We start from the raw sequence: 26,257 nt of genomic DNA on the forward strand, positions 1-26,257 counted from the left end.
GTCCATGGCATTACTCAATCCACCTCCATTGTGAATCATCCTGGGAGGCAGCTAGCTCTTCCCTTGATGGTAGAGGGAACTTAGGGTGTACTGTTGCCTAACTCAGGCACCTTTGGCAACACTATGAATGGTATAGAAAATGGGCCCAATGAAGCACACTACCAAATATCACCATTGAATTCCTATTAAAGTGAATCAGCCCTAACTTTGAGTAAGAATGCTGAGATTCAGGAGAGTTTGAAGGGAGCAAATGGCATGCTAAAGAGGCAGGGAACCACACAACTCTGTGCCCATGACGCACCTTGGATCCCAAGTAGCATAGGGAAAATGCAGTCCTGGCAGTCTTTCTGCTGCATGGATTTTCAGATTGATGAATGGGAGCTGTAATAGTCCCGCATAAATTAAAATAGTCTTGCTACATTGCAGCAGCAGCATCCTTTATGCTGGTGGACTGAATGACAGCACTGTTACATAGCAGCATCTCTATGGAGGTCGGATAGTGAGGACTCACTTACAGGAACCCACTGATATTCCTGAAACAAAACAATTCCACAGCCTTTTCCATAAGTTATCAGCACCATGCTCAATGTACAGCTGAGGAGGAAGGACAACAAGCCTCTTTCTAATTCAGGTAAGGAATTCAGCAGCAGTGCAAGCAGAGGTAACACAATCCCTAGAGCTGCTGAAATGTGTTTGGGACTTCCAAGCAGTGTGAATGAGTCACAAGGAGGGACAGAGAGAGGGAGAAAGAAAAGCAAGCTCAAATCTGGGAAGGTAGAAAGTGTGGGTGGAAGGCAAATACCGTAGACAAGCAAAGGGCTGCTGTGTGAGTTAATTGAATCCTATAGATACTAATACTTATCATAAATACCAAAGAGGTTTTAGCAACCGCAAGCTTTCAGGAAACAGTAAATGAAAACAGTTTCCTGTGGCCAGAAGTACCAGAGAGGAAGATGTGAGTGGAGGAAAAAGAGATAGCAGGACTGTGAACACAAGGGAAAGGGTACTGTGGAATATGACATAATGGAACATGGATTAGCAGTGATTATGTGGCATGGATAACAAGATCAGATGATTAGCTTTTCCAGAAAGATGCTGTGTTGTTTTTCCCAGTAATCTCTTATTAAAAGGGTGCTAGAATGCATGAACAATACAAGAAAAACCCTTCTTATTCTAGTGGCTTTTCCTCCCATAACTCTGTAAATTTTGCACGTAAAGCATTGCAGGATACCATTTATTTTATTTATTTATTTTTTTTAAGTGATACTTCATTTTAGTATTATGTTGCTTACTTGCTTTGGTTTTCAGATGACAATGAAAGCAAGTCTTATTTTTAACTATGAAAGTTGCTTTTGTGGAGCTATGTCAATGTGGACATCACCATTTTCATTCATCGCATTCATTCATCGCAGTCTACAACTTCCTTGCGAGAGGGAGGCGAGAGGCAGATGACCTATTCTCCGTTATCACCAGTGACAGAACCCGTGGGAACGGTGTGAAGCTGAGGCAGGGGAAGTTTAGGCTAGACATCAGGAAGAGGTTCTTCACTGAGAGGGTGGTCGCACACTGGAACAGGCTCCCCAGTGAAGTAGTCACTGCACCAAGCCTGTCTGAATTTAAGAAGAGATTGGACTGTGCACTTATTCACATGGTCTAAACTTTTGGGCAGACCTGTGCAGTGCCAGGAGTTGGACTTGATGATCCTTATGGGTCCCTTCCAACTCGGGATATTCTATGATTCTATGATTCTATTTATTACTTTATACTCCACAACATTACCTTCAACGAAGGCCTGCCCCACGGGGTGCAAAATGCATCTTAGAAAGTAAGGAAGAAATGCAATGCATAGCAGAGTACAAAGAAATTTCTTTGACCCTTTCATGAGAACGTTATAAAATAAAGCCTAAATTTTAGGCATTGCCAATATATATATATATATAAATTTTGGGGAGGACAGAATGCAGTGAGTTTCAAATATAATTGTCAATGCTGGTCTCCAAACCTTCCCAGGTAGCTCCATCCACATGTTAAGTAGAACAGTATTCAGAATGGATATAACAGTGAGAATCTGGGCCACAGCTGTTGTAAGTTAGCATACAAGCCAAAGCAGAGAGGGAGGTTTTTTTTCTTGAAATTATAGGAATGATTGCTGTGCATTTAGTTTGGTGTTGAAACTTTTCCTGTTCTGTGACTGCCTCAGTAATTTCAGATGAGTCAGTTCAAAAGACTCTTAGGAAGGGGCTACAGAAAGGATACTGCCCTGACCTTCGTGTCTGTTTCTCTCACAATCTCTAGAGTGCTCTTGAACAGGAATTTGCAATTGACATCAGAGTTGCTGCTCAGAGCTGGCATTTAAAAGCTCCGAGTTTGTGTTAAAATTTCAGTTTAGATTTTTTTTTTTTTTCTGGAGAACTGCCAATGAATCATGAGTGTGGCTTGTGCCTAAGTGTGCATTAGCATGGCGTTTTTAACTTCATGGTCACATTTTCTTATGGGATGCCTGCCTCAGGAGTGCATACCCTTGTATATTTGCTGAAATCGGCGGAGGGTCTGCAGGCTTTCTTCTTGTGGCTGTGAATGAACACAGGCTGTCTGGATGAGAGAAGGAAGGTCCTGTGGGTCAGATGTTTGCGTGTTGCTATCAGGAGCTACATTCTCTTTCCTGTCCTATCCTGGCAGGGGAGGCACCATGATCAGGCAGGTGGTTTTCCCAGGGCGAAGCTCATACCTTGAACTCCAGGTATGCTGATCTGTGCGATTTCCCCAAATGTGGGAAACTTGACTGTATAATTTGTGGTAGTGGGGGACTGCATTTGTGCTCTCCACTGGTAAAGGAATTGGAACTAGATGATCTTTAAGGTCCTTTCCAGCCCGAGCCATTCTATGATTCTATCCCATTTACCTGTGTATTGCTAGCAAAGTCATTTAAACTTCTTTTTCAATTTTTTATTTTTTATTTTTGAATTTAGTAGTAGTTGTTCCCCACGTTTGATTGCTTACTTTGGGTTCCCAGCATGTGGCTTTCTGAAGTGGTGAACAACCACAGCTGCAGAAAAGCACCAGAAGTCAGAGGGATCAGTGTTTAAAACCAAAAAGTACTCTGAAGGCTGGTGTCTTAAGACCCATCAAACTGAATTGCTCATACCAGCAAATACTTAGATGTTACATCTTACTAAAATGCTAAGGTGGGAGGAATCGTATCTCTTTACCTCAAGTGGATAGATATTGTTAAATGATTTTTTTCTGTGATTCTCTCACACTTTACATTGGTTGGTACTATCCAAAAGCTAAGGTGAAGCTCAGAGTTGCTCTATAAAATGGAATAAAATAAATAAATAAATAAATAAAATAAATAAAAATATATAAAATAAAGCCTGGGGTGTGCACAGTGAGCAAGAAGAAAGCAAAACAGAGCAATTGCTCATCAAGAGAGTGCATCCATCCTGCACACTAAGTGGAGGAGAGGGTCCTGTAGAATAAAAGGTTATGTTACCATAAGCATGGAAGATAGCTGATTTAAAGTTTCACTGTCAGTCCTCATTCTGTCACTTCCTAAATTTTAAGTACTTGAACTAATGACCTTGAAATGTTACTTTAGAAATGCTTTCTCTCAGTTAATGTTATGTATGCTTACAGTGGTTAATATGGAAAGATTGATGGAATGACCCTGGACGTGAAAGCCTGATGTAGATTTTTTCCCCTCCATTTTAGGACAACAGCGCTTTCCATACTTGATTTTCTGAGGCTTCCTCTATGACTTAATATATTGTCTCACTCACTTTTAAATTAACAAGTTACTTGAAACCTGTTAAATCCTAGAATTTAACAGTTTGGGATTCTCGAGGCATTTACCAAATTCATCCCTCATACTAATTTAATGACTTTGGTATTTGGCTTATTGCACCCATTTTATTTTGGAAGGTTAATCCTGCTAGCCTTACTCACAATGAAGAGATGCATAGACTTGGCCTATTACACTGGACTCCTTTGTATCAACAACTCAGTAAACGAAAAGACATATTTGGATGCCTTTGCAGAGCAAAAAAGAACTACTTTGTTTTTTTGCAGAAGAAATAGAAGCATTCACAGGGCAAATTACAACTTTGCGACATAGTTGATAGACAACTGCTAAGTGATGATTTCATGCAGCAGTTTGCTGAAGATCTCATTATGCTTATAAGCTCTTGGTTAAATACATTCTAACTCTTGAACTGTAGCTCCTATTAAAAGAACGTGTATTTATAGATAAAGGTGTTAGAACACACTATTTTCTACAGCTAATCACGCTGCTGAGAAAGTACAAGCCAAACACTGCCCTTTGCAGGAGAAGGAAAGCAAAGTGCTTGGCTGGCTGTGTTAGCGCATAGGTGCATGTGCACATGTGCATGGGTGTGCAGGTGTCTGTAACAAAGGAGGAGTTAACTACTATTTGAAAAAAAAAATAATCAACCCTGGCAATTTCTGGTTTTGCTTCATTTCTTTTGAAGAAAAAATGTGTGAAAGGTGAAGCCTGCAAAACAGCTTGGCTCCATTAGGCCAGGGAGCATGAAGAAGGGCGACAGCAGAAGAAAGGTATCATGGAATATATCTGCACATAAGCAGCATTAGTTGGAAGACATCATCATGCCATGGCTGCTTGGTGGCTGAGGATAAGATGGATGTTGTGGGCTCCCCAGGGGCCTCACCAAGCCCCTTCTGTAACAGGCAGATTTAGCTTCCCTGTTGCCAGTGTTGGCTCCAAGTCCAAGAGGTAGGTCTGAGAAGGTGACTGTTCTTCCTCTGAGAGTCCCCAAGGTTGTGGATAAATTTGCAGTGAGTATGGCAGTACCCTCCAGCCTTTCAAAACCCAAAGACAATGGACAGCTGGGAAGAGCCTAAGCCATGGGAAGCAATGGATTAAATTTACTATCTCACCATTCAGCTACCCAGAGAAAAAGCAGAGAGATTGGCTTGTGAAGAAAGAGAAATCAACTTGATCTTCAGTTGCTACTGTCAGTGTCATAGAGCAGAATTAAATTTCATACTGCAGAGGTTTTAGTTTTCTCTTTGACTGTCAGTTGCTCTTCTGTGGCATACATAATTGTCTGAATCAATGATGGGAAGCTGAAAACAGAACCATTCAGATTTTTATTACAGCAAACATTATAGCAGGAGTCATAAGAGCAAACCACTAAGGGGAGGAATGGACCATTCACCTTTGTAAGTGCTCATAGGAAGTCTGGATCCTTTCTGGCATGGGCTTTAGTTTTCAGTTTCTCAAATTAGTAGTTCATGGCTTCTTTACAGGTCCAATGAGGGTTCAGATGGTATTACAAAGTTTTAGGCAGCAGCATGCAGCCACTTGGTTCCTCCAAGGTGGAGGAGTGAGGGGCAGCTGTGGTTACTGACTGTCTGTGGTTGCACCAGCCAAGGCACTGTGCAGCAGCTTCAATTTGCTGACAGGAGCTTGGCTACTATGAACTGAGGTGTCTTGCAGCCAGCTAGGAGAGTAAAGACAGTGGAGCAGAGAAGAGGTATGTTACTGCCAGGTGAGGAGTCAACATAGTCAACATTAACAAATCCACAAAACTTGTGCTATAGTTATACACAAGCTGCATCTATGATAAGAATTTGAGATATAGTTCATCTAGTATGTCCTCCTTGTCTTTAGAAGGAGATAATAAATGTGATAATACTTATTTTAATGTTAATGTTAGTCTGTTTAAAATAGTTGAATTTAAAAATGGTCCTTAAGATGGTACTGCTGAGCAACATGAGGGAGACATTTAAGATTTGCTATACCTACAGTCATATACCTTCTTTGGGGCTGGCAAACATTGACATATCTTTGGAAAAAGTGAAAAGGATGGTTTGTTTTGGAATTACTAAGTGCTGGATTCAGCACCTGGGATGGGGCGTCCCTGGCTGTATATGTACAAACTGAGGGACAAGAGGCTGGAGAGCTGCCCTGCAGAAAGGGATCTGTGGGTTTTGGTTGTCGTCAAGTTGAACATGAGACAGCAGTGTATCCTGGACGCCAAAAGGGCCAACTATACCCTGGAGTGCATCAAGCATGACATTGCTAACCAAGGTCAAGGGAAGTGATTATCCTGCTCTGCTCTGCACTGGTACAGCCTCACCTCAAGTACCGTGTGCAGTTTTGGGCACCAAAGTATAAGGAGGACATAAAACTCTTAGTGTCCAAAGGAGAGCTACAAAGATGGTGAAGGGTCTAGAGGGGAAGATGTATGGGGTGTGGCTGAAGGCGCTTGGTTTGTTCAGCCCAGACACTGAGGGGAGGCCTCATGGTGGCCTGCAGCTCCCTCATGAGGGGAGCGGAGGGGCAGCCGCTGAGCTCTGCTCTGGGGACAGCGACAGGACCTGAGGGAATGGCATGGAGCTGGGACAGGGAAGGGTCAGGCTGGGTGTTAAGGAAAGGTTCTTCACTGAGGGGTGTTCAGGCACTGGAACAGGCTCCCCAAGGAAGTGGTCATGGCACTGAGCTGTCAGAGTTTAAGAAGCATTTGAACAATGTTGTCAGACACACAGTCTGATTTTTTGGTTGTCATGTACGGAGCCAGGGGTTGGACTCAATGATCCTTGTGGGTCCCTTGTAACTCAGGATATTCTGTGATTCTATAATTCTACGATACTACTTTGGTAACAACTTCAACTTATCTAGGAAAAAAAGCTATGGACAGCTAGGAAGACAAAACAAACACCCAACGCAACATCTTTCTCTTGAACAAATGAATAACAGCAACTACAGCAAAAAAGATCAGGATTATTACAAAGTGTGAAAAGGATCATCTGGATGGCAGAGGAAAGCACTAAGCATGATGCTATGGTCAAATTTTTTAGTGCCTCTCTTCTTTGCTGTCAGCTTGTTCGTTACTGGTGGTACGTATGTGGTAGTCAGTTGGTATGTGCCTTCTAATTAATTTTTCAACTAAATTAACACCTAGCACTGAGTCCTTATTGTGACAGAGATCACAGTAATGGGCAAGATACTGTCCTAGCCCACATACCCTCTAGGAAGGTAAAACGAATGCAAGGAAGCAGGAAAGAAGCACAAGACAATGAAGTGGCTTGTCCAAAGATACACAGGGGCCAGAATAGGACCAGATCTTGTTATTTTGAGCTGGTATCCAAGACATTGGAGAAGTGGCTCTCCAGTCTTGCCTGTGGGCTTTCTGGGAGAGTAGGTTAGCAAGGAAAGCATGCCCAGGATGCTCTTCAGGACCAGGAGACTCTCAATATCCTGCCTCTCTCTGATGCCTCCCTCACACAGTCTGACTCAGAGCTCAGGCTGCTCTGTTCACACCTAGGTATCAGCTTACTTCCCATGTTCACTTGCTTTAAGGAAGTCTCCTGTTATGACCCATCCTGTTTAAAGTGCATTTCATAGTAGGGCAAATAGCCCAATATTTTATGAGTCTATGACTCCAGAGGAGAATCTCCCAGATTTGCATTTCAAATGCTAAACATATGGGATACTTGGCCTATCCTCTCCCTGATTTGACTTTATAGTGGTAAGGTCTCTCATTCAGAAAGACAATAGGAAGGTAAATGTGGTAAAATAGTGCACTAAGTATACACCAGGGAGGATTTCCTTGCCATTTAGCTTCTGATATGGACAGACAACCAAAACCAAGTAAATTGATTGCCACATTCAAATTCAAAACATTTTTTTTTTTTACATAATTCTGTGCCTCAGTATTCACATTTCTAACAGTACCACTTCTCATCTATTGTTATTGCTAGGAATTTTCAATCCCTGATTTTTAAGACCCTAGGCTTTTCTCTGCTTCACATAGGAGATGTTTGGAAATTATTTGGTTTGCTTGTACAGTGTCTCACCGCTGGATCACACTGACAGCTCATGTCAATCATGAAAGAAGTTGTGGACGTTAATGGGCTGCAATATTTTATGATCTTACATCACAGACTATCTTATTTCTCTTTTCTGTTCTGAATGACTGATTTTCTGCATCACAGGAAACATTAGTTATTCTTGATGGATTTTTCTTTGTGTTAGTTTTATGCAGTGACATTTTGTGGAGATAGAGGATACACTGCTGAACATAGGGCAGAACTGAGAATAACCTCTTTACCAAGAAACTTACCGTCTATGTTTATGTCTTCCACTGAAATAATGCAAGTGTGTTTTTGAGCTACATAACCAAACTGGCTAGAGAACTCATCATGACATTTATGGTGCAGAGCGGATCTATGGTATAAAAATGGTTATAATGTCAAGCTTTCTGCTTGAGGTCTCCAAGTCTGTGAATCACATTTTCTTTCCTCTATTAACAACACAAGAAGGGTCATAATCCTCTTCTATGCAGTGTGGATTTCTTCATGTCCTTTTCTAGAAAGCCCTGAGATCTTCAGAGTACACAATGTAAGTGCAAAAGCAGTAAGCCTATTTCACAAATCTGGCCATACTTAGTGTAAGCTAGCTGTTTTGCTATTCACGATTCCTCTGTGGTAGGTTATGTCCAAAATCCACCCTGGCATGACTTCACTTCTCCAGTCAGAGGGCATCCTATAAAACACACAAAATCATACACCCTTTAATTCTGAGTAAGAGATGCAGCCATATACATTGTATATATGTTGTATATAAGGAAGTCACGAATGTACAATATTTTGTTCCATCCTGAAAGAGTCCCAAAACAGTTGCAGGCCTCTGACATGTGTACTCAATTTCACATTCACAGGGCTGTCCCACTGGGCCATGGAGTTAAATGCTAAATTATGTCTAAATTTATAAGTAGAATCATTCAATTCTGAACTAGAAAATAGCCATTTATCAGCAAGCTTTATTCAGTTTACTCAAGTAATTAGCTGGTTTCTTGCCCCCAGTTTTGCCAGAAAAAAAAACAACAAACAACTACATTGTTCATTATTCAGATCAAATGCAGAAAGTGTTTAGGCAAAACCAGAATGCAATATATAGTTAATGCTTGCAAGAATTTTACCCAGACAATTATAATTATCTTATTTTTCATCAGTTCTCTGATTCCAAAAAACACCAGAGAATTTTTAACACAACAAGAGATCAGGCCCTCTGTTTTATCTCTGGGAGGCAACATCAAAATGTAGTACATGCATCATCATCTACCACCATCTATTTTCACTGTGAATTAGACATTTGGTATCTCCAGAGGAACTGGCTTTTGGGTTGGTATGAGATTGCATTGTTTTGCTCTACAACAAAGATGCTGATTCTTGTTAGCATTTGGGAGTTGGTTTGTGATGCTTGGATTGTATTATCAGCTACTGCACTGTATGGGTTAGTTATCAGATCCTTCATGAAGTTATAGTTTTCCCAACACAAAACAAAACAAAACAGAAAAAAATGGGGTGAGGGTGGTGATTTTCTTATTCTTGTGCTTACGTAAGGCAGAAAGAATGCTGTGGATCTTTCTTTCTTTTTTTTTTTTCTCTTTTTCTTCCTCTTTTTTTTTTTTTCCTTGGGTGACAGGAAGTTTTCAAGCATAACAAGCAAGAGAAGTCTAAAGTATACTTTAAGACATGGCATTAAGGTATTATTTTACAATATCTTTTGTTGTTGTTGTGAAAGTATTCACAACATTCCCTTTGGTTTGTTGAGGTTAACTTGCTGAACAAACATATATGACGTTCACCTGTTGCAACTGTTTTTTCCTTTAAAATGAAGACTAATACATCATTCTGTAAGTGCTTTTTTAGAACACACGAGAAGTCAGAACAAAAGCAACAAGCTTGGAAAACACTAGCCACCCTAGGAAGAGCCTTGGGAGGATGGATTTTGAACAGCATGAACTGTGATTTTTTCTTGGCACCTGTGGGATGGGCTTCCCCACACAGAAGGGCAGTTTGTGTCTCATGGTCAAATTTTCAAAGTAAGTAAGATTTCTGTTGACCCTCCAAATGGGTGGCCAACTCATCAGAAAGAATTGTCTGTCAACTGAGTAGATTTGTGACAGGGGTGAGTGGTCCTACTTACGGACTGAACCCATGACCTCCTAATCCTATCTCATGTGTAGTGCCTGCTAGACTGTTCAATGGTCATTAGACCTGGGTGAACAATTTGGACAAAAAATTGAGCCATTCTGGGATTAAGGATCCAAAGAAACCAACACCCAGCTCTTAAAGTTTTGGCTTTCAGTTTCCACATAATTTTGTATTTCATTGGTGTCTTGCCTGTGCTATGTGTTTGTTTTGCCATGACAATAAACTTTCATTCTGGATCCTATAGGCTAAGCTTGGAAAGCTCAAGCATATGGCACAAGACCTTTGTGTGTGAGCCAGAGAAACTAGAGTTTAAGGATTCACTTTGATGGAGTAACGTGATGGTAATCCAATAAAATCGGGTTGTTTGAATTTTACTAGGGATGAAATGCGCAGAAGTTGAATTCAAAAATTTAAACACAGGTTTAAATCTAGAGTTGTTTATTTTAAGTGGTATTGGATAGAAAGTTTTATACCATATTCTATAAAAATCCATGAATTGTAGCAAATTCAGAAGCATCTAATGATTTGGACTCTTAAGTCCTAGGGCTCCTTGAGCATACACACTGACCTAGAAATTAAAGAGAGAGACTGCTTTTCTGTCTGGAATTGAAAGACACTTTTTCACCAGCATGTGTCATTCCTTACTAAAACAAAACAAAACAAAAACAGACAGACTTTTCTTTCACTCTGTTTTGAGATAGAAAAGAATGACCCAGTAAGGCTGGAAGTGATGCTACCTCTTTTATCTTAAGCAGTTCACAAATCTCTGATTACAGCAATTCACGTGCACAGTTGTTCTAAATCTTTAAGGTGCAATGAAACCAAAACAAGTCAAGTCTACTTCGGCTATGACTTACTGTGAGTTCTTTTTGTCTGCTGTAATTTATGCACCAAAACATTCTTTAGATTTATCTGGAAGCTAGTATATGCACTATTTCTAAGACTCAAAATCGGTGTTTTTAAAATATGACTTTTTTGTATATTAAGCATTTAGTAAGGATACTTTTAATTGCCAGTTTTTTCTGTCTCAAACATTAAAAGTTTTATTGCAAATATCAAGACTAATCTATTAAAATTGTTTCTGCACCTTTTACTACAATTCTTCTCCATCTGCCCCAAATTTTCAGTCAGAGGCTGCAACTCCTTTTAGACACAAACGAAAGAGGTGCTGATAACTGGACATTATTTGTACAATGTTACTGTTCCATTGGTGGGGGCTGAGACACAAGTTCAAAGACTCAAAATATTTTTGCAGGGCTGATTTTACACAGTGCAAGATAGCTTTAACAGTGGGTCCATGCAAGAACTGAAGAAGTCAGAAGAAATGAAAGATCATTTTAAGATGTGTGTGTAAGTGTAAATATCACTTCAGATCTCCACTCCATTTCTCTCTGCCTTGCCTGTGTACCTGTTTTCAGATTTGGCAGTGTTTTGTTCTTACATGGCTATGAAGGATATAAGTGAAGACAGTGCTGAGCCAATGTTGGTTTTGATACGCTTGATATATAAATTTTCACTCTCAATATACCAGTACCAATGATTCCTCAGATGAGCTTATTCCCTGTCACCTACAGCTTTCTCAGAAACTGACAGTTAATCTAATGTGGGCAGGCAGGGTTGCTCAGTATGGCAAATGGCTTGAGGTCTCTGGTCCTTAAAGTCAGTTGAGCTGTTTTTTTGCCTCCTACAGGGCAGCTCTACACTGGATCAAACCTGAAAGGAGCAGTGCTTCTCTTTTCAGACTGTGATATGAAGAAGGGAGGGAAACCTTGGCATTTGGCTTGGGGTATAACATAGGCAAGCAGAGGAAGTTAAGAGTGCTATCTATAAGAAACCCACTGATTGCAACTGTATTGGGGTATAGGGTATAAAGTCACTGCCCAAATCAAAGCCAAGGGCAGCGCAGGATCATTGGGAGCAGGCAGCATCCAGAATGGCACTAAATGTATGGGGTAACAAAGCTAGTTACCTTATTCTTTCATCCTTGAGAGGAGGAGAGGGGAGAGTGTATTTCCTTCAGTGCCAGTCATGATACTCAGTTTAGCTTTTTGTGCAAAAAAACATGGACCAATGGGAGGTCTAAAATAGGTCTAGGAAATATGCCTAGGAGGAAAAGTTAGATGAGGGCTGGTTTGCTCTGGAGAAGACTTATCAACAATGTAAAAGATGATGCAATACTCCTGGGGACAAAATATTCTGTTTCCATGCATCAAAGAAGAAGTACTGAGCTTTAGTTATATAAATTAGTTTAGAGCATAAGGGAAAATAGGTGTTTTAATGGACAATAAAGTCCTGGAACAGATTGTTTTGGGACATTTGGCATCCCCATTACTGGTGTTTCTTATACATAAAGAACTAAGTGTGTCAGGAATGAAAAAGATGTAGCTGATCTTGCCTCAGGGAAGGTGGATGGACTACTGCCTCCTTAAGGTCACTTTCTGTCCTGTTTACTTGTTTCCATTGTTAATACTGTGCTGTCCTACCACCATTCAGACAGAAATGATTACCACATCACTTTCTTACAAAACTTTCTATAGGGAATGCAGCTCCTTCAGTCTCCAGCATTTGTGGTCCTGTAGTATCCTAATGGGAGCCTTTTAATGTGTACATACAGTGGCCAGCTCTGCACACTGCCATGCATAAGTATCTCAGTCCAACAGAGCGCTCTGGCATGCACATACAGATGCTTTGATGCATGGGTTCTTCTGATATGCCTAAAGACAAGAATACACTTTTTTTTTGGCAAGGCATGTCACATCAACTTAATGCCCACTGTAAGAAACTATGAATGTATGTTGCAGATTTCACGTCTTAGAGCACATCCTGACTTCCCCTTGGCTATAATCACAACCCTTTTAAACTAACCTTCCCTCTGACTAGCGGGTAAGTTCCATAGGGCTTAATGATATTTAACTTGTGAGATTTTAGAAAAATGTTTCACATACTTTAATATAGCCTATGGTATTATTGTTAGTTGAAGTATTTCTGTTCTAGAATGGTTAAATGTAATGTAGACGGAAAGGTTATACTACTCTATCAATTTCCATTGCACTTCAGGGTAAAATGTTTTTTAAAAAGTCAGTAGCAAAAGAATGCCAGCACTGGGAAAAAAAAGCAGAGTAAATATTTGTTAGCAGAGAAGACTCTTCCAAGAGCACAAGGTTGGCCGAAGACAAAGACCGGAGTGCAGTGCAGAGGTAGCTGTTACACCATGCCCAGTCCTCCCAGGGAATTTTCAGCTTTGCTGAGCCTGCCCTAGGCTCTTGCTGACCAATGCTGCATGTGCTGTGCTGTCTGCCTGTACACCCTGCAGATTGCATATGCTGCATTTTTATGTAGCTGTTGTAGTACAGCCTCTGCTGGCTCAGCTGTGAATCCCAAATTATTATTTTCACTTACTCCCTTAAATAGGTCCACTCGGGAATGCATAGTCATAAAAGGACTCAAATAATTAGACTTAGAAAGGGAGCTGGAGGAAAAAAAAACATATGCAAAATGCAGTGGAAAAAGGCAGACCCAAACAGCATCTTCATTTTGGAGGCAGGAAGAAGCTGAAATGGAGTCAATAAACACGGCAAAAATAAATAAATTTAAAAAAAAAAAAAAAAAAAAACACAGGTGTGAGTGCTGGCATATGTGTGATTTTTTGAGAGATCTTAGAATGAGAAGTACTTCATCTGGTTGCTTTCACAAGCTTATAGTGATTCGCAAAAAGCCAGTCCCTAGGGACACACCCAACACAGGCCACTGTGATAATAACACAGATGCACAATGTTTACATCTGTCTACCAAATTTAGAAGCTCCCCCTGGAAAACCAACTCAAAATGTCTTTTGCTAATCCTTCTGAACACCTGGAATAAGTGCAACAAGCCAGGGACCTAGGAAAGATACCATGTGCTTTCCCAATGCTCTTGCATCAGTCAAACTTAAAATTTGAAATAAGCAGCTGAAAGGAATCTTAGAAATTCATGGGCAGCCTGTTGGGTGTTACATTGTTCTGTGCAGTGTTGACAGTTTGGATTATAAAGCACCATGTTTCTGGTCACAGAAAGTCCACATACTGAATATAATAACATTTTGAATGCTAGGAAATATGTATAGGATCTCTCTCTATATTTTATATTCTACAGTTTTTAAGGGGTTGCCCCCATTTTTTACCCTCACTTTCTTGGGCTGCAGCCATTTTATAGTAATGGCTAACTTTTGGGAATAGATCTAAATGTTTGATGAGTCTCACAGTGTGCTAGCAACTAAGCCCTGCTTACAAGGGCTTTCAAGGGCCCTGCTTAGCCCTGTTGTACACAAACTGCCTCACAACCTCATGCCAGTACATTAAGGATAAATGATCCAGTGGATCAGAATTTCTTTTTACGTGATTATCAGTGAGGGCTCAATGTAGAAGGCACAGTCCTCCTCCATAAAAGTGGTTTTGCATGCAGTTAGCTATGATGTGCAGAAGGCTGCAAACAATTTTGTCACTGGAAAATAAAGGTCAACAAACAGACTTTAAAGAGAAAAAGCAAGATTAATTAATGCATTAATAGGCTATTTTTTTTTTTACCAGAGAAATTCAGTTTGATATTTCCTCAAAAATATGTTGTAATCCTTTTTTGTTTGTTTGTTTGTTTGTTTGTTTGTTTTCAGACAGGTATTTATTAGAAACTTACAAAACCTACCTAATGCAGTATTTCTGTACCCTGTTTTTCTTAGGCATCTGCCTTAATGCAAAACTTTTACCTCTTAGATTCATTTTGGGATTTGGTGTTTCCTCTGAAGTCTACATGCAGGGACATATTCTGGTACATTTACTTCAGCTGACTTGCAGTTTAATAGCAAATTTCCCACTGCAATAAATGCAACAAAATGACAAGCATGAAGTGTGGCAAATATTGAAATCAGTGGTAGATGTCTTGCATTTAATGGGCTGGTCCTAACAGCACTCTCCTTCTTTAAGTCAAGGCTCTGCAAGATCTTGTCTGAGCTGTGCAGGCTGAAAGGGACTTCTACGGCACTTCTGTTTTGGAAGCATGCTTACGTTGCAGCCAGCCGAGTGAAGTCATTTAAAGCTACCTGTCTAGTCGCAGCAAAATCTCCTGGTTGCCAAACCTGTCCAGGGAGCAAGACAAGTACCCAGGCAATCAGCTCATGCCGGCCTCTGTGGTGTGGTGGTTATGCTGCAACTTCTGCCAGGTCATCTAAAGCCAGTCTGGATATGTCTGCATGGGGCTGAGCTCACGGCCAGGTGATGGTGCAGGGTTAGCCTGGTCTGGGAGGAGGGTTAGCTGTGTAACCCTGCATCTCCAGCAGCAGGAACAGGAGGGAAGCTGTATCTAAATTCTCATCCATAAATTAACAGATGCCACTCTGCTGTTTCCATTCATTTGTGCCTGTGTAATTTTCTGTGGACTCTCTTTTCTGGTTGTGACGACCTGCCACTAACATGCCTTGGTATTTTGGTTATTGGTAGCAACATGACGGTACCAACCACAGAATATTTGTTGGGTCTCTTAATCAATAGAAAAATACCCAAAGGGGCCAAAATATCTTGATTCTAAAAGGAGACTTCCAAGGAGGAGCTGTGATGTAATTTGTTGCTCTGAAAAAGGGCAAAGCATGCCTTCATGCCAGACCTGGTGAGATCAATGATTTCTGCTTCTGGGATGTCATGTTTCTTTCCTATTTTTTTCTACATCCTGGAAACAACATAAGTGCATTCACAGTAAGAGAGCATACACCAACTAATGTAATCTGCGGGAAAGAGAAGTGTTGAAAGTGGGTCTAGGGAAGAAGACTTTGTGAGCAGATTGGGAATATGTCAAAAAATCAACGGTCTGCCTGGTATAGTTGGGCTCTTGTCAAGAGGCCCAGTCCTCACAATTGCTTCCTACATGCTGCTCACCTATGCATGAGATGCTATGTTTCCCTGACCATGCTGTCATCTCAGAGGTTAATCAGTGGAACAGAAAAGCTGAGAAAAGACCTTATGATCTTCAACTCCTCCATTGGCAGACAACTGTCTTGCTTTAAGTAAGATGCAGCAAGCATATGGGATTTTGGTTTTAATTTTGTCTGCAGAAGTTTTTCAATTTGATATTCTGATATCTCATGGCTGTAGCAAAGATTTACCACCATGAAAACAGTGGTGAGGAAAGGAAACAAGAAATCTTGAGTCAAATTATGTTGGTATATTCAGCGTACAGAAATTTAATGTCAATAACAAAGTGAATTTAATTTTCTCTGTTCTGCTGTTAATTCAAGACCAGTCAGACAGCTAGATTTGTGGTCATATATCAGTGCAGAAATAGCAACCTCCAGTGGTCATTTAGTCCAAATTACACATTTTGCATGGGGTCAATATGGCCTCTTCACTTTCCTTACTTGAAAAGACCTCTGAGACTACTTTAATGGCTTTTCGGTTATAGCTAAAAGCCACGTACATGCTTTCACCTTCATGCTTAACAGCCACAGTTTTAAAATTAACATGAAAGACTAAATATTCTGATAGAATGATGCATTAGTAAATTCTCAGAGTTTATTCTCATTGGCTAGCAGAAATGAGTTCCTACCTGCACTACCATAGCACTAAAGCTAGATTATTTCTTTTGGGGAAGCAGATATCTTCCTTTCTTGTAGATCCATTATTACATGTTTTACTCTTTCAATTTGTGTATCATGTTTATGGAAGTCCTGTCCATGCTAAGCCAAAAAAAAAAATATATATATATATACTTAAATGCTAAATGTAAATACAAGAGAGCCTGTATTTTAAAATAGATTTCACCAACAGTCCATCTTCAATATTTAAAAAACACAACCACATATCTCCTATTAACTAAATGACAATTTAGAGTGAGCTAGCCAAGTGGAATATATGTTTCTATGCATCAGAGCCATTCTACGAGGATTTCAGAGCCACACCATGTCTGACACACATCATCAGATTTCACGAATTAAACAGGATATGGTCTTGCCAAATTTTGGACTTTGCCTGAATGCTTTCATCTTTCTCCTACTCTTATAACTTTTTCACAGGGGAGAGCAGTCTGCTGAACTTTGGACAAAACCAAAACATACACTCCAGTTAGACTTATTTAAGGCTTGGAATTGATAAATTTTGGAAAATTTCAATAGCTATGCGTTTGTCATGTGCGACGGAGACAATTTATTAATTCTTATTTGCTATATGAAAAAAAAGCATATAATGAAAGCTTGGGATTTTACATCTTGAAGTGTGACATTTTTATTTGTCTATAATGCTGAAACATTTTAGTGTAGACACACAAATTGTGTGGCTTATCTCTTCCAGCCATTTTGGTATTTCAGAGTTCTATCCCCGCACAGAGAAACTGCAATATCCCACCACAATTATGCTGCAAGGTAATTTTTTTCCTCTGTAGTGAATTACTATTCAGCAAACAACTCTGTAACTTTGTTAGATATCAGCATGATTCTTTCTTGTGCTAAAGGAAAACAGAAATAGGGTGGAAGGCAAATAATAGCATTTGACATCCATACCAACTGCAAATGCTCAGCAGGCATTCAGGATTGGACATTTTTGTTATTGATAGTAGATGTTGCCTGGTACTTTGCTGGGCATAATACAGGTGTGTGGATGCTTGCAGGACTGAAATGGTAGGTTCTGTTAACAATGTGCTTATATAGACATAAGACAAAAAAAGAAGTATTTCAGTGTGATTTCTACATCTGGCATGAAATCAAATCACTTTATATCAACTATTTTTCATTAAACTTACTCAGATAAGTTCAGTTACATTTTGTGTACCACCACCATCATCACTGGGAAGACCAAAGCAGGGATATCGTAGTCTCTCACGAATGACCCCACACATGCCAGGAGAACTGTGGCCTGCCTGCAGCTTGCTCAGTCCTATCAGCTTACTCTGTTTTAGCAAATAAAATGCTTTTTGAAACCCAAATTGTTTTGGAATCAATGTTTCCCACACTTCAGGTATTTTGACATCCTATTTTTATTGTTTATAGATACGCAAAAATGTTTTTCTCCATCTGACAAGATGCCTCTAGAAAAAAACAAGTGTAGACCAAAAATGAAAATGCTTGTTACACAGTCGTTTACCATTCAAATACGGTATGCCTACTTTAAGAGATTATGCAAATGTCCAGTTTGGCAGTATGATTTATCTGATAGAAGATATATTTACATGTGAGGTATTTCTGTTTTTCATGAGCCTTCTCTTGGTGTGAACATTTTCCCACAAAGATCAATGTGGAGGAATGGCTCCTAGATTAGTACGTGGTCACTAAAGATTGTCACATCCTAGACATCATCAGGACTTCATATCAGAAAGGCCTCATTTCGATCAAATATTTATGTTGTTCTGTTTTAAACATAACTTAATGGGAAATAAACTCATTACTTTTTCAGAATTTTGAGTTCTTTTGGAAAAGATATTTGCACTTAGATAAGGCCTCCTGGCTCTTGAAAATGAAATCTGTGGGTAATGCACAGATTTCTGAAAAAAACACCATAAAGTAGCCTCATATATAGTGGAGTAATAGTCTTGAAAAAATTGAATACAAGTAAACTAGAGGTGTAACAGGTCTTCAGGATATCCTGTTACATATCAAGAGCTGCCTCACTAACTGATGAATAAGTGATGATTACAGTGGACCATCCATGCACCAGTCAGATTGGAATGTCATTGTGGGTATAAATCTCAAGAGATATCAGACCAGAAATACTTGTCATTCATAGATGCTTATGCTTTTTCTTGCTCTTGAGTGACCAGAAATAACTAACAAAAAGCTTGTACCAAGCACTAGTGGAATCTGTGAAAGCAAGTGAGTAGTAGGTGAGTCATTTTTTTTCTTTAATCACTCCCAGCCCTCCTATGCTGGCATAATACTATTTAGATGAAGAGTAGCTCCTGGGTCTTCAATTTGAGCTTCAGCTATCTTGCGTTAGAAAGCAAAGTGAGTACCACTCCCCAGCTATCCTCCATTCAGGCTCAGGACCACTGGTATTTGTATGATTCTGTACAGCAAGCCAGGGGAGGGCACAAACTCAAAGCTTTGCATAGGCTTTCCCCCATCACTGTTGTGTACAAGGATGTAATGTGGATCCTTGTTCCCACTCCTCTCTAAAGCAAGCATTTTTTCTAAGGCACACCCTGCCCTTATGAGAGCTGTGCCCTCAGGTTTATTTATCTTACTGCATTCATTCTGGACCATGCCACCAATCACACTGTATGATCCAGAAGGCTCTTTTTTGGTGATCTCCTCAGAGAAGTCACTGCCTTTCATTTAACATGAATGACCATGTTGCTATCAATGGCCCACAAGTCCAAAAACTTGGCTTGGAGCTCCAGTGGAGATGAATGCACCATGGGACAGTATCAAACAGTCCTGTTTGATTTCCATTTCAATAACGGATACACTGAACAATGATTTCTTAAGGTCTGCCGTGGAAAACAAAATTGAAAGCATAAACATATGCAGATGGAACTCAGAGCCCGCGATGCTTCTGCCAATTCGTGCAACTTACGCATGCTCAAAATATTTACTTAGGAATTCTTAATTAAGTAAACTATTCGGTAGTGGTGTACTGTTTCAGATATGTCACAGTGTCACCGCAAAATATGCCAGTGCCTCCTTCTAACAAAGATCCCATTATGGAGCTTTTTATCAGGCACAGTGGGGTAAGTTTTCAGTACAGTGCACCCAGATTTAAGTCATGCAGCTCTTTTTCTGTTAATGGGATTTGTGTGGCTAAATCCCTTCATTCCTTGCTGAAAAGGATCCCCCGCCCGACAGCAAGCGAAGGTGAATATCGAGTAGCGCAGTCAGGGCTGACATCAGGGTAACCCTAAGCACGCCTGTTCAAAGGACTTGCAGCAAGGCTGTCTTGGCAGCTTGTGGAGAAATGTGTACCGCACCACTGTGCAGCCAGGAATACAAATGAACAAGGGTGTTAAAGGAGATGGTACAGCTTCTGAAGCCACTCCTGGCCTGTAATAAAGTGTTATTTGCACAGGGAGCAAGGACTGATGGAAGAGAATTTTGAGTGCAGACTCAAATTTCAAACCAAAAGGTTAAAATCAGCTTGGTTAAGTGCTTTGTCTGTATGAAATGTGTTGGTAGTTTAATAATTCTTTTTCTATTTTGCCTTTCATTCCATATTTGCTGGAACAAAATTCTAAGCTCTTTGGAGAAATCTCAGTGCATGTTTGTGCCTGTACTGGAGCTTGGTGAGAACTCTGGTTAGTGACTCCTGTTTATCTATAAACAGCTAGCTCTATTTATCACTTTGCTAAAAAGCAGATTCTTCTAACAACAGTAAAAACTAGATTTATTTTTTTTCTCATGTGGTTGTACAATTGCCCATTATAAGGATTTATTTTATATTTGTGTATTTGCCACTTGTGCAAAGATTCTAAGCCCCTCTATAAAATAGAACTCAGGTGATGACCTTCCTATGCAGGACATTCATCAAGTTGCAAGAACATAATGACATTTGATGTCAATGAAATGACTAATGTGCTGAAGTTAAGCAAATGCTTGCATTTGTAAATATAAAATAGAGACTCTAGAAAAATTGTTAATGAAAAGTGCATTTTTATTCTGACAAGCAATATTGCGTTCAATATGTGCTTGTTAATTGCTCATATGATTTTAGGGATTAATATTTAATTTCTGAAGTATTTTCAAAGACCTATCATTTTAATGAATTGCTGAATTGCTTGCAATATACAATAATTTTCATGGTTCTGATCTTTACATTTTTCCCTATAATGCTGTGAAAAGGAAGGTTATAGTTGTGTAGGTCCCAGAGAGAAGACACAACCATGACAGGGAACACATTTTGAGGGAGAATATTCATTGTCATCTGTCTTTACATAGGTAAACAAGCATTATTTTAGAAAATACTTTGAAATTTTCCTCCTACTGCTGTGTGTTTTTGTTTATATCCAGTCTGACTGCAGCTGTAGACGTTTTTTCAAAGAATGATAAACCTGGTATTTCAGGACAAATCAAACCTTCCGAGACACCACTCCTCAGGTTTAGCGTGTTAACTTTGAACTGCAAGGTCCTATCCAAGCCCAGATTTAGATTTTTTTTTTTATTTATTTATTTGAAAATTACTCTGTTTAGAGCTCAATTTCAGTGCTGGTGTTTCCCTTGCATTAATGACTAGTGATGGAGAACAGTGATGACTATTCATATGCCAGCCACTACCATTAATTGCTTTGATGTGCAATGTTATCCCACTAACACTGTTCAATTGGATAACCCATGTGGATGGCCCAACATTACACTTTGAATTGTGCATAGGCTATTGCACTGTGGTATGGTTAGAATTATAGCAAACTGCAGCAGAAATCTTAACAAAACCCTGCATTCAGGATTTCCTTGTGATAAGAATCATGAGAGTTTGCACCGCAGAGAAATATTAGATGGGAAAAGATGCCAAAATGTGGCGTGTGGATCTGTCTTTTGACAGTTATAAAGCAAAACATTCTCCATCAAGTAAAAAAAAGTGTAGTCTTCAACCTGCCAAGGGCCAGGAGTAAAGCACAATCCTCCTGAATGTGTGACAGATGCACAAACTGAGGGACGCCACAAGAAATAGTGGAGAGGAAGCTTGAAATGCTGCTGGATACATTTCTTTAATATAAATAAAGTTTTCCAAAACCTCAGATTCATGATTCAGCACTTCTTTTGGCACTAAAATTATAGTAACAATTTAAAGTAGGCTAAACAAGTCTGAGGGAATATGCTGGTAAATTCAGGCCAAAGAGGGGGAAGTCCCTGGAAGTAGTAATAAAAAAACTAAGGCTCTCCTCCTCCTTAACCCCCCCCCACCCCCCAGTAACTGAAGTTTGATCCTTTTAATAAGGAATGTCTTCAATCAAGGAATGTCTTCAATCTCTCTTCAAGCACACAGTAATTATCAATATCCTCACAATACGTTCTGAGGCAGATATGATGATACTTATTTTCTGGATGAACAAGCTGTCCCACTTTGACCAAGGCCTGCTCCAAAAACAATGGGAGACCATAGAATACACTCTTTAACCTAATTATGAGACAGTAGTAATGTGTATGGAGGAAGCAACTAAACTGTAAATTATACATGGGGTAGATACTGTAGCCAAACCTTTCTTACTTTTCTTTGTTTTGAAAGTCGTAAGTTTTTGCTGCTCAAGTTGAGATAATTGTTAGTGAAAGCTGTGGGGGAAGCTTTCTTTTCCAAAAGAGATGCCAGAAAGTTATCTCATAACTTTTATCAGTATTTTAATGTAAAAATATATTTATATTATACATTTTACATGTGTATATATATATTATTTATCAGTTAATTGGTCATGTAGCCTCAGCTAGTCAATGACCACTGGGTACCCAGTGGACCAGAACACTGTGTCTTGTGTACATATGTTGAACATCAACTTAAATTTTGAAGTCTTGTGTGTGTCCACATCTAGGACCTAACCCCACATTCCTTCAGGATTAGGAATTTTCCTCAGCTGGCCTCTTTGCCTGTGCTACCTGACAGTGTGGCTGACCTGTGTGCCTTTCAGCTGCCCTTAGGCAGAAGAGACATTGACCAAGCTGCAATTTCTGGTCCCCTGTTGGGCACATTCAGGTTACGCCTAGATTTATAAGAGCACTGTCAAGTAAACATGGTGAGACTGCTTCTGCATCATTTGAGAGCCGTGTAGCTCCAGGGGTGAAACCATCCACAGGGAGGAGAAGGGGACAGTACCAGGATGGTGCTTTTATTTCTGGTGTTGGTGGTATGCAAGCCCAGAGAACACAGCTTGACACCAGAGCCCAGCAATGAATTTGCAGAGCAAGTGGTCAAAAGCCTACTAATTTTTGTAAACCTCGTGCACCTGTATTTGCAATTTGCCCTCTCCTCTGCCTCAGTGTACAGTGAAGCTTCCCTGCAAGCTCTTCTGCAGTTTGCCTGTGATCCATCACTTATCAATTTAGTTTGCTTAGAATTGGAACTACGATGTTTTCTTTGTCACTTGGAGAGGCACCCAACTACTACCCTTTATACAACATAAACAGTGTAATGCTATATGGTATCATGTGGCTGGACGTATACATACTCTGAACAAGATACAGTTCTCTTGCTGTAACTTTGAAAACAGCCAGACTAAATACCAGCATGGTTTGGGAAAAGATTCTGGTATTTTAAAGTGATCAAAGTGATACTTTTCCTTATGATTTTAAATGTCTCCTTCTAATGTTACTAGCTAAGTACTATGTTAGTTACTATCTAAAACCGTTGTGGAAGTCAGAGAATCATATTATCTCTACAAGACATTCACTTTTTTTTTTTTTAAACATTATTGTATCTCTTAGAAAGTGTTGATTTAAAGGCATGGTTATTTAAATATTTTATTGAGTTGTTTAAGTAGAGAGGCCAGAAACAAAATCTCAGGTCAAAACCTGCCTGAATCTTGGGGAGTCGTGGATTCCAGATGCTCCAGCTTTGTTGCTTAGTACTCAGAGAAACATGAATGAAAGCAACCGGTCTGAGCACTCATGCCCCATACACTGTGAGTGGTCAGAGCTGCAACTACATTTTCTTCTTACTTTTGTTTAGTAGGTAGTACCACATGGCATGCATGTTCTGTGTTTGCAATACCTTTTTTCCATATCTATAAAGCCCCAAGCCATAAATAAAAATACAATTGAGATATTTCTCAGGGATTGTTAACTTTGGAAAAGATGCACAAATACCTATTAAAGGCAGAGTGAATCATCATGGAATTTCCATCCCACAGTAAAACTTGTATTTCATTTTGACCAGCGAAGAGTTCTGCATTTCACCCTTTTTGCTCTGGCTTTACTGTAGTTTATTGAAATGGCAAAATGAAACACTCTGATTTTGTTTAAATGCAACATTTATGTAATTTTTTGGTTACCTTTAAGGTGAAGTTGGTAAGTTCCTACAAAACGCTTCAATTTGGTTTAGTCAGCATTTTCCAAAAAGAGCACTTCCAATGGGAATTTTTTAACACTAAGAACAGAGGCGTAAGTGAGCGTTCAAGATGGAGAGAAAAGGAATGGGGAACTTATTCTGTATCCTGTAACTAACAGGATGGGAAAATGAAACTAACTGTATGATCCAATACCAGGCTGCGAAAAGCTAAAGAGGGGAAAAAGTTTGCAGAGGTAATTCCTTGGAGCTGCCAAGAAGCAGGATGTTGTCTGCAGAGCACAAAAGCCAGCTAGTCCATGCATCAGGGGCTTTTGCAGGCTTCAGAAGGTCTATATAACTAGTCAGGGATGTGGATCAGAAATAATGACCACATACATCATTATGGGGTAGTATGCCTCAAGCTCTTCCCTTTTGGTGGTCTGTGTTTTTCTGCAAGACATTTTCTGAAGTGCTTCATTGACTTGGGTGCTGAAGAGTGTTTTCTGAAAATGGACTGAAGGCTCCTAAGTTGTGGAGCTGTCTCAGGGTCCAACACATTGGGTTGAGAAAGGACTGTTTTGCTAACAAAACTATACTGATCTCCTTGCTCTTGCTGGCTTGTCCAGAGTCAGTTGAAGCATCCCTGCTGGTACTTGATAGAAGTGACCGGTGGCATCCCTGAATGTGTACCCATGTTGTCTTATTTTTTCAAAATATGACTGCTTAAAATGTAGCTTGTACTGATGTTGAAAAATGAGCCTGTAATGATGCTGAAAAATGAAAAATAAATGCACTAAAGTGAAAACATATGGCAGGTGCAAGTTATATGCAAGCTTTATAAATAATGCTGAAAATATACTTGAAGAATGAGAAATACAAATGTTTCTGGTCCGGATAGCCCATATTAAGGATCACTCATACGTGCTCCGTGATATTTGCCAGGTCTAGAAGTTCAGTTATGCTGGTGAACTTTCATTAATCACTCAGCAGAAGAGTGTAATAATGGGCAAGAAAGTTGGTACTGTCAAGTCATCCTCTAAATTGTGTTCAATGGTTTCAAATGAGTGATGGATGGATGGATGGGCTGCAGTAATTAAAACACTGAGCCTGAATCTGTGTAGGCCATTCAAAGCAGATCTTAACTTCAGAGATTTACATACAATCAGTTATCACTATTTTCTGTTTTTAAATATGACTTACTTTCCACATCTAAACATCTGATGGCAGTGTGTAGGACTGGAAGCAGAAGTGCCAAAGTTCCACTTGTGTGGAGTTTCTGGCACAAATCAGACTAAGAATTACTGCAAGATTTCCAAATCCACTTACCAGACCAGAAAAGTTGGGATAAGTCTGTGTAATTATAGGAACTAAACTTCCAACTCTTCCTCATTTACTTAGCGCCTTGCCTGCCACATGGCAACATACAGCAAAAGCAATTAATAGCCTCAATCTGGTTCTAATGTGTCTTTCTGCTTTTCTTCAGAGCTTTGTCATCTGTGGTGGCTTTAGGAGCTAATATCATCTGCAACAAAATCCCAGGCTTGGCCCCTCGGCAGCGAGCGATCTGCCAGAGCCGCCCTGATGCCATCATTGTGATCGGAGAAGGGGCACAAATGGGAATCAATGAGTGCCAGTACCAGTTTCGGTATGGGAGGTGGAACTGCTCTGCACTGGGAGAGAAAACAGTCTTTGGACAAGAGCTTCGAGTAGGTAAGGGAGTCTCTAATACAGTGCTAAAATGGTATGTTGGAGCTATTTGTCTTTTAGCTTTCTCACTGTGCTTCTGCAATGGTTTAGCTCCCTCTAAGGTATTTGCTTGCTGGAGTTCAACAGTGATGCTCCCAGAGCAACTGTGGTCTGTATTTTTCAATCATCAAATAGTAATTGGCGAGAGACAAGAAATCTCTAATGAACTCTAGATGAAGTCACTCATATCCATGCAACTTCATACCTAGCAATGATCCAGATCCCCGCACAGGCATCCTGGGGCACAGTCATCACAGCCCGTGAAAAAATATTTCCAATTGTTATCCTGTTAGAGGTTGCCATGATAACTGTGGTGCATGTTAAGGCCAATCGAAAGGGAATGACAATGAGCTCCAAAGAACACCTCCGCCGATTTCCCAAGAGCTTAAGTGAAAGGAGAGTCCCAATTAACTGATGGAAGTGTAGCACATACGACACTGGCCTTCCAATAAAAAAATAGCAATATATATCCATTTTAATGTTGCTATCCTATTTTAAAGAAAATACTGCAATTGATTTGAGGCAGGAAACCTATTCGAAGAAAATAATACCGGATCTTGGCCTGACAAACCATTAGCTGTCAGAAGTTAAGTGATCACTTTCCGTTTACCGTATGT

General features: G+C 39.8%; 1 protein-coding gene and 1 non-coding gene across 5 annotated transcripts in view; both read left to right on the plus strand.

The window, feature by feature from the left end:
* WNT7B (Wnt family member 7B) overlaps positions 1-26,257 on the plus strand; it is a 97,765-nt gene that overhangs the window by 28,694 nt on the left and 42,814 nt on the right. For all 4 annotated transcript variants that reach the window (XM_040564659.1, XM_040564670.1, XM_040564648.1 and 1 more), the window contains exon 2: positions 25,378-25,604. In XM_040564659.1, coding sequence (XP_040420593.1) covers positions 25,378-25,604 — 227 coding nt within the window. The remainder of the gene's footprint in view (positions 1-25,377; positions 25,605-26,257) is intronic.
* On the plus strand, positions 2,665-2,828 carry LOC121064212. The gene has a single exon (XR_005816415.1). It is a non-coding gene; the product is annotated as a U1 spliceosomal RNA (small nuclear RNA).

The sequence above is a fragment of the Cygnus olor genome, chromosome 1, assembly GCF_009769625.2.
Source record: "Cygnus olor isolate bCygOlo1 chromosome 1, bCygOlo1.pri.v2, whole genome shotgun sequence".
Taxonomy (NCBI): Eukaryota; Metazoa; Chordata; class Aves; order Anseriformes; family Anatidae; genus Cygnus; species Cygnus olor.